We start from the raw sequence: 13951 nt of genomic DNA, 5'->3' as shown, positions 1-13951 counted from the left end.
CCCCTTTTTTTTTTTTTTTTTTTTTTTTGCGGTATGCGGGCCTCTCACTGTTGTGGCCTCTCCCACTGCGGAGCAACAGGCTCCGGATGCGCAGGCTCAGCGGCCATGGCTCACGGGCCCAGCCGCTCCGCGGCATGTGGGATCTTCCCGGACCGGGGCACGAACCCGTGTCCCCTGCATCGGCAGGCGGACTCTCAACCACTGCGCCACCAGGGAAGCCCCCTGCACTGCTTTAAAATACATGGTGGGGGGGAGGTTCCTGTAAGGGAATGAATAAATGAGCAAACTAACTAATTCAGCAAAGTGAATGCTACAATTCAATGCCACTGGACTTAAGAGTTATAGAAGCTTATGGTTGATAGTTTCTCCATTTCTTTGTAATATAGTCCTAGGTCTACCCTTAGAAATGGCGGGGGGCCAGGGAACTGGAGGAAGAGCCTTATTCTGTTCAAGACCCACTCACAAATACTACATACACACTGAAAATCAACATGAAGTATATTAAAATATTAGACTCTTTTCTATAGGATTAGATAACAACCAATGTGCAATTTTTGTTTCACTGAATAGCTGGTGGTTTTAAATTTCATAATGCATTGCTGTCATACATAAAATATCATAGAGAAAAAAAAACACTTTTCAACTATGTGGTTAAGAACTCTAAAATAAGTAAAAATAATAAAATAAATCAAGGATATAAAATTCAAGTATAAGTTCAAATAAAACAGACAAGGATTCAAGCTGCAGCTCTAACACTGTGTGATTTTTCAGCCATACACTAAACTTCTCTGGGTTCCAGTTTCTTCATCTACGAAATGAAAGAATGATCCTGATTTTATGTCCCAGCTCTAAAATTCTGAAATCCAGTACGTCTGAAATCAATGCCCATTTGTCATCTCAAATTCATGTATTGAAATTCAGTATGAAATCTCAGAAGTGGCCTAAATAAGTTAAGAACAGGAGCATATGAGCTAAATGGCCACTTTGTGGTGCAAATGTAAAGATATTGTCCCCCACAGACTTTTTCTCTGTGCAAGGAGCAAATGGGTATGACAGAACACATTTTCATGCTGGCAAAGTTATCTTAGTTTCCTTTCATTCTGAATCACCATTTCCAATTGTGCGATCCCTCCCCCAATTCACTCCTACGGACTCCATGAATCTGAGTAAATGGGTGAGAGCTTCTACCTTTCATAGGCACCCAAAACAGGGAAAGGTTGAGGGAGAGTCACACCTGAAAAGTGACATAGTTACTCTGGCACCAAAAGTAAACTGACAGGCCTTTTAGAAGCTAATTATTGAGCCTGCTATTTGGTTCACTGACAGAATTTCTTGTTTGTGGGAAGAAACATATCTGTGCACTGCTTTTTTCCATTACCACTATTTCTATCGTCATAAATAAGAATCAATAGGCCATTTCAAGTAGCATACGCTCACCACCATTTAGCGTCTGAGTGTCAGCCGTACACAAGCTAAGCAACAGTGCCCCAACCTCCTGGCTGAGAATTCAAACCCACGAGACAAGGAAAGCACTTCAAATTCATTAAGATGGTGTATATGTATGTGTGAGCAACTTGAAGGCAAAGGTGATCTGCTCTTTGTCTGTGTCTCTAGCAATCTTTGGCACGAGGCTGGCTATCCAAAATGAATAAATAAGTGAATGAAGAATGAATGAACGAATGAACAAATTGTTGAATGAGGCAAAATGTTTTAAGATGCTATACCGACCGGATTTTGAGGGTTGTTCAGAGAATGTTGTTTTGGTAAGGGCAGAGCTATTTACAATTCATGACGGAGAAATGAAGGCCAAGACACAGTGCAACCCAAGAGAGAGACTGCCTTTGATTAGCAGTTGCTCTGCACGTGCTCAAGTTTCCCTGCAATATTCACTATCAGGCCTCACTAGGAAAGACAGGAAATCAGAATGACGGCCATTACAAAATTCAATTGAGACCTCCAAAGAAAAACTCTCTACTGTCAGTGAGGGTCTTGCTGGACAAAACAATGTCAGGTAAGGGACTGATCAGAGGAAAAGCGGGGAAAAGAAAAAACGAGATGTTGAAGGGGAGCAGCGGAAGAGGAGTTCAGGCAGAGGTGTGAGTGGGAGAATAGGTGGGTGAAAAAAATGCGCCATCGGTTTCCCTGGTGGCGCAGTGGTTGAGAGTCCGCCTGCCGATGCAGGGGACGCGGGTTCGTGCCGCGGTCCGGGAAGATCCCACATGCCGTGGAGCGGCTGGGCCCCTGAGCCATGGCCGCTGAGCCTGCGTGTCCAGAGCCTGTGCTCCACAGCGGTGTACAAAAAAAAAAAAAAAAAAAAATGCGCCAAAACAAGGAGAGCAGAGTTAGACCCACATTCCTCAAGGGAGGGTGTGGGTGTTTGGGTCGAGAGGAGGAGAAAGGCATTAAGTCTGGGAGAAGACAGGGAGGGAGGAAAAGAGAAGAGGTCAGATAAATGTCTATGAAATAACACCCATCAACAATGATAACAAGTATAAAAGAATCTTTCTTCCTTTTTGAGAAAGACAAAGGGAATTTTAAGTAGGATTAAGTAGTAGTAGCTTTCAGAACTCAGCAGCTCTCAGAAGCAATAATAACTACATAAATAGCTAAGTGGATGGCAGGAATTACTTCACTTTGGAATTCGGCCAGCATATCAAAGTTAACAGTAATATCACATCTTTTTGAAAGCTTTCCTGAGATTCTAGGGGGGGAGATCATCTCAGAAAAACGGTACCAAGTTAATTTTAGGAAGAGGATGCTCCTCACTGCTTGAAGACATTCTATCTCCCGAAAATTGATAAGACAGAAGTTCTAGCCTGCTGGAAGCACTCTCTTATCCATGTAAACACATTGCCAGTATTGCCCCCAACGGATGCAATTATGTTTACAGATTACCATCGCCTAATGTAAAATTTGACTCAAAACATAACCCACAAAGGATGCTCTAAATGCCGCAGAAAGGACGTGTGGATATCCCACTTTCAGAGTTCTCTAACTTTTGGACTCATTGTGAATGGCTAAGATGTAAACCTTGTAAGGCTAGATTCTGAAACACACACAACTGTACACATTCATTTCTGAATTAGGTGGAATTGGGCAAATTGGAAATATAAATAATGTTCAAACCCTGGACACCTCTACTCATGAATATCCTGTAGGCTTTTCCTCTTACGTACATTACGTACATTTCCTCTTTGACCACTAGCGTGCTGACCATCTTCTTTGCTTCCCAGAAATAGAGACAAAAACTGGGTGCTGATGGCAATTTGGGGTACAAATACCTTCTCTCACCATCTGGAAACATTCATGTGTTACTGTTCCCCAAAAAAATAAGTTAGAATATTGCATTCTTTATTGATTTTCTACCCAGGGACAAGTTATTTTAGTATCACTCACAATGGAATTTGCATGAAAATCTGTTTACTGACCCCATTCCATAAGGGTGCATTTGCCCTAGCACTTGGAGTAAACACCATTTTCATTGCACTAGAAATAGTTCTAATTGGGCAGATTGTTACAATTTTAGCAACACCCAAATAAATCAAAGGAATATGAAGCAGACATGCCACCAAGTCTGGATTATACAGCAACCCAGTTCAGTATGCCTGAAATAAGTATTCCTTATACACCATCAACAAATGCTAAAAGAACATCTGTAGACATCAAAATTTTTTGGAAAATATGAGTTTAGAGAAACTGACGATTCTGAAAACAGCATGTTAAAGAGTTATGTGATTAATTGCTAATTTTATCATATATATAGTATATATGTACATATATATCATATATACAAATATATATAAAGAATGGAATTCATTCATTTCAGTAACTGGTAAATTTTCATTAATATGATCTAAACATGTGGATGATCAAACAATAACATTCAGAATTCAAAACTAAGCACCTTGGGGCTTCCCTGGTAGCGCAGTGGTTAAGAATCTGCCTGCCAATGCAGGGGACATGTGTTCAAGCCCTGGTGCGGGAAGATCCCACATGCCGCGGAGCAACTAAGCCCGTGTGCCACAACTACTGAGCCTGCGCTCTAGAGCCCCCAAGCCACAACTACCGAGCCTGTGTGCCACAGCTACTGAAGCCCGCACTCCTAGAGCCCATGCTCTGCAACAAGAGAAGCCACCGCAATGAGAAGCCTGCACACCGCAACGAAGAGTAGCTTCCGCTCGCCACAACTAGAGAAAGCCCGCACGCAGCAACGAAGACCTAATGCAGCCAAAATAAATAAATTAATTAATTAAATAAATTAAAAACAAAACATTAAAAAAAACACACACAAAAACTAAGCACCTTGTAAAATATACCTGAATGAGAAACACATCAGGTACTCTGTGTATAACTTCTCCTTTCAAACCTTTCTATAAACTGGCTGCTCTTTATATCCCATTATTCATTGACACGCAAGCTTCTCTCCAATAAGCTGAACCTCTGCACTGTTCTTCACACACCTCCATGCCACTCTGCTGACCCATCCTTGCCCTCATTTCGGATGCTATCTCAAATCTTTCTTGTTATCAAACACTCGCCTCCTCCATGAAGCTTTGAATTTTACTTGAACTTACAGTCATACATTTTCTGAACTTCCTCAATATCTATGTCCAAATTTAACACTTAATCGTAGGATTGTTTTGCTCTCTGCTTATGTACGTGTATGTGTATCTCTTTTTCCCAATTAAATCACATGATTGAAAGGTTAACACCTCCCTCTTAAGCCTCTCCCTAAAGTTTATGTCAAGATCCTACTCCACATTTAACTTCGCTTTCTCTTGATAGTTCTTCTGACTGCTACGTTTATCTGAAAACACGCTTAGGGTTTCCCTGGTGGTGCAGTGGTTGAGAGTCCACCTGCCGATGCAGGGGACACGGGTTCGTGCTCCAGTCCGGGAAGCTCCCACATGCCGCTCCCAAAAAAAAAAAAAAAAAAAAAAAAACTTAAATGTGCCCTCTCTTAAAGAAACTTCTGCAACCCTGCTTCTTTCTCAAGCTCTCCCACCATATCTACTTTCTTTCTCTATCAAACTTCTTTGAAAAGCATTCTTTCCTCTACTTCTTCTATGCGCACTCTATCTCCAGCCCTCTCAATCTGAGTCTCCACCTGCGCGCACCCCATCTTCTCTCCTGACTCCCAGTTCATCTCCTTCCCCAACGGCGATGCTCATTTCCTCTTCTGGCTCATCCCCTAGAGGCTCAAGCTGTCATCCATCATATCTGCACAATTTCCTTCGGCAACTGCCTCTCTGTCCTCGTCTTTAACTTCCAGGTCTCCACCTGCCACTCCCTACTCTGTATTTTTAGTGCAGCACACAATGTGGGGTGCCAGACCTTACGCTGCCACCTGCTGGGGAGTTCCATGAGGCGAGCTTAGAACCAAATTCAAGGTCGTCCCTCCACATCTACCATCCATGCTGTCCTTTCTGTTAAGTAATTCTCCTAGACGTAGAGAGAGTTGTCAAAGATTTAACATTCAGAACCTCCATCACTTACCACCATCTCCCCTGCATTAATCACTCACTGTGTACTGTAAATACTACCTACTACGATCTCTGCCCTCTGTGTTCCACCCCTAACTAGCACGTCTCATTTAAGCTGTGACTGCCCATTACAGGGGCTACTGGATGGGCCCTGACTGACCTTTCTCTTTTCTCTCCCCTGATCTCCAACCCTCCCTACCCTTCTGCCAGAGGAATCTTTTTGAAACAGGTATCTGAGCAGTGCCTTAAATGAAAAACCTCATGTAATTCTACCCTACAGGTAGGATAAAGCCCCAACTCCTCAGCTCTGGAGCTTCTAGGAAGAAGTCCAAGGCCCTGCATGAGCTGGCCTGTCTCTTTATTCCCTTCTTTCCTCACTTCCCCTCTCACTCCCTATCTTCACTCTCACTCACTCCGGCCTCCCTGACCGTTTTGTATCTGTACCTTGAACCAAAGAGGCTTGCCCTGGATCCTAGAATGGGCTGCCCTCATATCTTCACATGGCTGACGACACCGGCCATTCAGGTCTGGTCTCAAATGGCACCTCCTTGGCAAAGCATCCTGACCAAACGATCTACAGTAACTGCCACCATCCCTCCCGAGACCACCTGGTCACTCTTCTCACATTTACTCTGTTGTATTTCTCCGAGGCACCTGGAAGTCTCTGTTCCTTTATATGTTTACGTATTTAGTGTCTGTCTTTTCACACTCAGATGTAAGCCCTGTGAGCAGGAACTTTGTCTCACTTCACTTACCCCAGCTCCTGGAAGTCACATCCTCCACAGGGGGGCCCCTATTTTCACATCCCCATCCTTGCTCCATTTATATGGCTGCTCTAGCACTTATCAGATTACATCTCTTATTTGAACAGCTATTTCCAAAGGAAGTGAATCACGGGCAAGGAGGTCATATCAAAATGTCCGGGCCAGGGGGTAAGCAAGGGAGGGGTGTCTGGTTATAAGATGCTCATTCAGTGTAGAAGATTTTAGTGTAGAAGACTTATGCATCTTTGTTAAAATTACCCCTAACTTTTTATGTTCTTTTTAATCATGCTGTACATATTTCATTTTCTATGTGTTAGTTTCTAATATATATATGTATAAATGGATTAAAAGGATGTTTATATTGACCTTGTATCTTGAATTGATCTCACTAAATGTACTACTTAGTTCTAAGTCACTTTTAAAACTCCATAGATGTTTCTACGTACATAATCATGTTTCTGCAAATAAAAAGTTTCATTCTAACACTCAAAAAATGCACATTTAATATCACTATTATTTTTCAGCACAAGATGTAGAAAGTAGAGCATCAAAAAAAAATCATAGCTGATAGAGCTGTGCAGGATATGGGGGACATGGACTGAAATAGTTGAAAAACACTATCTTAGAGCAATTTGTTATGAACTGTCATCCTCACTACATTTTGAGCTCCTGGCGAGCAAAATCATGTCTTGCTTATTTGTAAGTATCCCACCAACCTAATAAAGTACTTTGCCTAAAGTAGGCACTCAATAAATGTTTTTTTAAATAGAATTAAAATATCCCAGTGTTGGACACATGCCACATGTTCAGTACATACTTGTCTGTTGACTGTAAGAACCAATGAGCACACCTAAGTCTGTTGAACGATCAATGTAAGCTCAGCCCCGCTGAGAAACTACAAGAGACGTGAGGAAGTAGAAGATACCGTCATCATTATCCACATAGAAAAACTTCATTTCTCAGATAATGATAAAACGAATACACCAAGGAAAACATTTAAGTGGCTACCTGTGCATTTCTTTACGTGACTGTTCCTTTTTCCATGTGATCCTAACTTGCATCCAAAATTCTCCTCCCAGAATTCCGCAAACCATACATTTCTTCGATTATTGGCAAGAGTTCGGCTTCTAAAGTATCGATCGAACCCTATTTTAAAGAAGAAAGGTATGATTTTAATATTTGTCCAAAATCAAAACCAAATACCATCAGAGCTTTTGAATAGATATTATATTATGTTGTGAGCATTGCATGAAAAAATATGTATAACAGATGGGGGAGGGCAGCCAATAACCCCGCATTAAGGCTTCCCTTGTGGCAAGAGTCAATGGGGATCAGTGGACAATATCTCCACGCCCACCATTCACCATTCAGGCACCTGACTCTAGGGATGTACACAGCAGGTAAGCCTGTTAGGTGGCATCCGCACCACCTCTGTCTCTCCTCTGTGTCTCCCAGCGGCAGCAAGCAGTGACCTCATGCTGAATATTCAAAACCAACTCAGACTTTTCTCATTCTCCTCTCTCTCCCCTAGCACGAGTCAGTGTTCCAGGCTTCCGTGCTTCTACTTGCCTCAAGGTTTATCTGTCCTGCATGTTCCATTTTCAGCTAATTCAATAAACTAATCACTACTAATGTAATCTTCTGGAGTCATGGGTAATGGGCTAGTGTCATTCTGCTCAGGTAACCAACTCACTGAAGGGAGACCACCTGGAAATAGTGCCTTATTCCCAAGGATAACGGCAAAGGTAGGAATTTCAATCACTGTCGAGATCATTGGAAAAGATATTTGGGAGACAGACTGCCTTTCAGAGATGCTCCACATCTTTGCTGTTGCATTTATTTACCCATAGAGCCAGGCCAGCATCATGTCTTCACTTGCTATAAAGCAAGCACTCTCCTTCCAACAATGCTATAACCATTGTATACACCCATGGAAATATGCAAACTTAGAGGGCAACTACTAACATCACGGAGATATCCAAGGCCAACAGCAGTGCCCCCTAAAAAAATACCTAGTGGGTGCTCTTTTCTAATAAAAATATATATATATATACAATATGTTAAGTTAAATAGTTACTGTCTTGACCATTCTGCCATCAGCCCTAAAAATTCTATCGAGTCATTAATAATGGATTCATCTCATCGTACGCCGATACCCTGATTTTGCTTTTGAGTTTAGATTCAGTTGGAATGAAGGAAATTCTCTACAGTGCATCCTTACCATCAATTGATGCTCTTTTGGGCAAAATTGTCACAGCTCCTTCTGCAATCTCCTCCTGCTGATAAACAGGTGCTATTTTGGATCCCCAACTATCTGAGCCAATCCAGAGAAAATGCCCACTTTGGTTTAATTTTTTCGCTGCTTCCAATATCCTCCTATTGGAATAAAAAGAAATAAAACATACCACATTTACCAAGAAACTCTACACTTGTGAATGTTACAAGACCAGCTATATCAAGTCATAAACACTCAGTAGGTCACCATTAAACAACCAGTCAATCATTCTAACTGCCTGAGTCTTAGCATCTCCTAAAGGGAATATATTGGAGACTTTAACTCCAGCAGCTGATAATTAGCCTTATCCTTAACCTCATTCCCATCATTCTGTTTATCATCGTTACTTGTCTCATTTCTTTCAGTCCCCAGTCTTTACTTGATAAACAGATTGGACTGAGAAACTAGAAGGCTGTTGTCTCTATGTAGCAGAAGGCAGTCTGTAATTGCATGAGAATGTTGCAATTCCTATGAAATCTCACAAGATTTTACATTGAACATGAAATATGTCAGAAAAAGGATGCGGGCTGCAAATCTGATCCTACGTGAGGAAGAAAAGCAATCAGCACCTGATGTCATCTTCATTAGCAAACATAATCACTGCCCGAGCATTAGGTATTTCTAGCAGACGCTTGATTATTTTTTCAAATTCTCCAGGTCTTGGTTCACGTGGGATTTTCTGTGATTGAGCAATGCAAACACCACCTATTTAAAAAAAAAAAGAAACAGAGAAAGTGATTAGGAAAAGACATTTACTTAACACACTTAATGAGGTTAGCTACTTTATAAAAACACGTGACTCAGTAAAGGATATTGTTTCTCAAAACATCTGTCATTCTCACCTATCAAAAGCATTTTTTGCATTATAGGTATCAAATAAATGACATCAATAACTTAATCATACATCAGAGTTTTTTTCCAAGTTTAAACATTATTTTTGTGGATGTCTTTAAAAAAACCAAAGTGTACAAAATGTGGGACAAGAGAGAAAGAGTGGAAAGAAGGCTCTTTTAATTCATTTAACCTAAGTCCAAGGATAAGAGTCTGGATTAATAAAAGGTATGAGTATGTCTTATAGGTGAGACCACCTGTGAGGAAGGAAGGTCCTTTCGCTAATTTTATTTATTAGTAGACTTCCTTTAAGGTTCATTTCCTTTTTTGAGCTCACAGTATTGCAGCAAGATTCTTACGCAGCACCACAGTATGTTACGAGACAAGCGGTCTTCAAGACTGAGACACTAGCCAAGTTTCAAAGACACAAACCCTCAGTTGACATATACCTCCACCATGAAAATCAAAACGGCAGAAATCCCATCCCACTCACACGGAAAAAGAAAAGAACTCTTCTGTTGGCCTCTCCTTTTAAAGCAACGAGAAGCCAAAAAGAAAAGTTTAGAAAAGACCTCTGCCCCCTGCCGATGGGCTGGGCTAGGAGGAGAAGGAGGTTTCCTTCGTTGCGGTGGTACAGTTATAGCATATTCTAACACTAGGAGAAAAAGCAATATTAGCAAGCTGTTTCAACTGCATTATGGTTTAAGCAGGCTTTTTGAGTCGCTTGACAAGAAAATCATCATTTATTTATAGCACTGCTTCAGTAGGCAAAGGCATGTTTTCTTCTAAACAGTTGACAACGCATTCAGTCACCCAAACATTACTGGATGCCGTTATATGCTATGCATTGGGCTGGACACTGGGAATGCGTAGTCTAATCCAGCAGTTACCAGCTAGTCTGGGAGAGGGGCATTCCAATAAACTATCATGGAACATGTAATAAATTTTAGAATGGAGAGAGTATACCACACTTTGGGAGCACAGAGGAAGGAGTAACTCAAGTGCTTGAGAGAGCTGGATTTTAAATGGCAAATATACATAAACATAGGGACAAAAATGGGACATTTCTGGTAGAAGCCAAGGTATGAAAGAACCTTGCTTGATCGTGACCTATGGTTGAGACTGGCTGGGGCTGAGGTTGGAAAGAATGGACAGGTCCAGCTTGACAATGACTTTGTTATACACGCCAAATAATTTGGATTTTATCTTGAAAAGGATGGGAACCCACTGAAAGTTCATGAGCAGGAGAATTACACGATGAGCTGTATGCTTTAGGAAGAAATCTCAAGTAGGCAAACAAAGAAGAACCACGTGGTAGCCAGACAATGGGTGTCCAGCCTGTTGTGATCAGATTTAACATACTGTTAATTAACAGTATGTTAAATTAACATACTGTATGATTAACAGTGCTAGAGTACTGAAGGTTATTTTTTGTATAAGTTAGAGCACTGCCAAAGTTATCCCTGCAATAGAAATACCCTCACTAACCCTACACTATGCTCTTCAGGGGTGGGAACTGCCCATAATCCACAGGCAGAGCCTGTAGTTAGATATGCCATGAATAGTTGTGATGATTGATTCATTCCTTCAGTAAATATTTATGGCGTGCCCTCTAACTGTCAGATACCATGTGGGGCATATGGATTTACAATGGTGAATAAAATAGACACGGCCCTTGCCTTCACAGAGTATAGAGATGTTATGGGCAAAACAGGCTTAATGCAAAACAAACCCGCAAAATAAGTATATAAGTTATGGCAAGTCCTATGGGGAAGAGCAAGGACATTTAATTTAGATTGAGGAACGTTTGGGAAAAGTGTCCCTAAAGTTGGTATCACTTGGTTAAGGTCAGAAAGAAGAGAGAATGCGAGAGCATCACATGGGAAAGTGCAGGAAAGAGCCAGTGGAGTTCATGAGTGAAGGGGAGAGAAGTGTGAGACAAAAATGAGATGTAATTTGGGGGCCAAATCACGCATGGCATGCAGAGCATGCAGAAGATTATGTGTAATTAAAGTGCCTGACATTTAGTAGCCCATAGGAACACGTCTTGTCTATGACCGCCGCATTTCATGGGAGAAAAATGAATGAGGACCATTGAATTATGTAAGAGGGCAACCTGGAGTGAAAAGAATAGGAGGCCATGAGCCCAGTTAGGAGGTTATCAGAACAGGCAATGGGAAATGATGACTAGGGTAATGCTGCTGGTACTGAGGAGGGGCAGGTGGACCTGTAAGAACTTGAGTTAGAATCAGTAGGGCTTTGTAATATTTTCCCCACCTTTATTGAGACATGAATGACAAATAAAAATTGTATATATTTAGGTTGTACTGATTGGATCTAAGTAGTGAGGTAGTGAGAAACCATTAAGCATGACTCTAAGGTTTTGGCCTTGGTGATCAGTTTGTGTGATGACACTATTAAACAAGTAGGAAACACAGGAGGGTGAACAGGTTTGGAGAGGAGGAAAGAATGATTTTGATTTAGGATGAGTTGTTTTCAAAGTACCCATGGAACATCAAACTGAGAAAAAGTGAGTCTGGAGCTAAGGAGAGAGAAGGGAGTTGTAATCACAATGTTGCCTGATGCAGATACAGTAAGAAGTTGGAAGTGTTGGGAACGAAGAGATCACTCAAAGAGAATATTGAAATCAAGCACAGGAAGAGGTGAGTGACAGAGCTCTCAGAAAACCCACCAGCTTGGGGAAGGGAGCTAGCTAGTGAAAGAGACTGGACAAAAGTGATTACACATTTTGAGGAGAAAACTTTGGGGACAAAGTCTTAAGTTGAAGACTATGCATAATGTGTTTAAAAATCAAACAAACAAACAAAAAACTGTGGTGAGTGGAAGCATTAGGTAACCACAGAAATGCAAGACCCAAACTGTAACACTCTCTGGGGAACAATAGCTGTTTCAAAATATGACTGCTCTTTTAAGAAAATTCCTCTGATTACTCAAGGATCCTATTAAAGACATGTCATATCCAAAATATCATTCTGAGATTAATCCTGACTCCACAGCCAGAAGAAATGAAGGCCAGAAAAATTTTATTATGACTATTTCAGATGAGGCAAACAGGCAATGCAATCCAGACAAATGGTTTAGTCTGAATCCATTGATGTATTCATTTACTGCAGATCTAGTGAACATTTTTGTTTGTAAAAAGCTGAGTTGGGTTGGAATTTTACATAGTCTATTCATATGTTTTTATTCCTTTACCTCACCTTTTATTTGTCAGCCTGGTCAATCGGTATTTTCCTGGAAAGAGGGACTGCACAATTAATTTTTTTCAGCTGAGCAAATCCTTATGAAGATCCTGCACCACACGGCATTGTGCTGTTTGGTGCCTTATGGATATTTTATTAAATTGTGGAGTGTGTTACTCTCAAGTAATTGGAGTTAGAAGATTCGGATTTTTTGCTTAGCCTTGAAACTCATTCACAATTTCTATCTTCACATCAGTCAAGAAGCTACATTCATAAGCCCTCATAAAAGCACATATCGTCTACTACATTTCCGGAGCTACGGACATGCTGTCTCCCATTCTGTCCACCAAAGTCCTATAATTGAATGACAAGATGTACACATAAGAAAAGCCAGATAAGAATGTAAAATGATGGACTGCTAAAAAATAATAGCAGAAGATCAAACCAACTGCAATAATAAATGACAAGTCCCCCCCACCCCCCACCAAATAGTCCAATGACTTCATAAGAAGAGGTCGTTATATACTGTTAGAGTTGAGGTAAAGTACCAATGAAATTGAGTCAAACATTCAGGCTTTATCAAAGACGTGCTTTCCTACAATACTCATTACATGTTGTTTCAATTTTTAAAGAGGCTCTCTGACTTGATTTAGACTCCTGGGGTGGGAGAAGGAAGAGGAGCTGCTCTCCATCAAAGCACATGTCTACTGCATCTATTTCTTCATACCTCACTCTGGAAGAGTACTGATTGTGTGCAATTCAAGGAACACTAACTTTCTTATTCTACAGCTGTCCCCAGTTCTGCAAGAAATAATTCTGAAAGCTTAGCACTTAGGAATATTGTACGGAGGAATTTATAATTGGTTGTTTTCTAGAATCTTCTGTCTGACTTCCTCATTTGTGCCAATGTTTTTCTTTTGATTATTTAGCGATAATTAAAAGATCATTTGTTGAACGGAACATTTTACATTCACTCTACAACACACGTGATCACTCCTTCCCAGTCTCATTCACTCTTACCTCCCTAGTCGTAGCGAAAGCGCTCTAAGATTGGCGTTATCACCACACTTCTGATGAGGAAACTGAGAAACAAGGGGTGTCAACAGCTGGCAAGAGATTGGAACCCAGGTTCAAAGTCAGATCTTACTCCAAGACTAGCCTTTTTCCATCATCTTTTCCATCACTTGCCCAATTGACCAGTGTCTCAAGTTGGTTCACAATTTCTGTCAAGTTCTAAGTAAATCAAATCGAGTCTCTGGTTATATAGCTTGTTAGATCTGCATGACAGAATGGTTTTGATACATAAACAAAGTTACCATTTTATCAATGGTTAAGGTTATTGGTAAAAAAGTGATTGGTCAGAATTGTTGGTTAACCATAAGAGATTGTTTATAA

The 13951-nt window shown here is 40.8% G+C and overlaps 1 protein-coding gene across 1 annotated transcript in view; it reads right to left on the bottom strand.

Annotated features, from left to right (window-relative positions):
* Nucleotides 1-13951, bottom strand: part of GRM8 (glutamate metabotropic receptor 8) — a 727865-nt gene that overhangs the window by 388728 nt on the left and 325186 nt on the right. Inside the window, exons 3-5 of the mRNA XM_024757778.1 lie at nt 9092-9227; nt 8469-8623; nt 7256-7393 (exon numbers count right to left, since the gene is read on the bottom strand). Of these exons, the coding sequence (XP_024613546.1) occupies nt 7256-7393; nt 8469-8623; nt 9092-9227 (429 nt within the window). The remainder of the gene's footprint in view (nt 1-7255; nt 7394-8468; nt 8624-9091; nt 9228-13951) is intronic.

The sequence above is a fragment of the Neophocaena asiaeorientalis genome, unplaced genomic scaffold, assembly GCF_003031525.2.
Source record: "Neophocaena asiaeorientalis asiaeorientalis breed wild unplaced genomic scaffold, Neophocaena_asiaeorientalis_V1.1 scaffold116, whole genome shotgun sequence".
Classification (NCBI taxonomy): Eukaryota; Metazoa; Chordata; class Mammalia; order Artiodactyla; family Phocoenidae; genus Neophocaena; species Neophocaena asiaeorientalis.
This window is presented reverse-complemented; position numbering and strand designations above follow the sequence as displayed.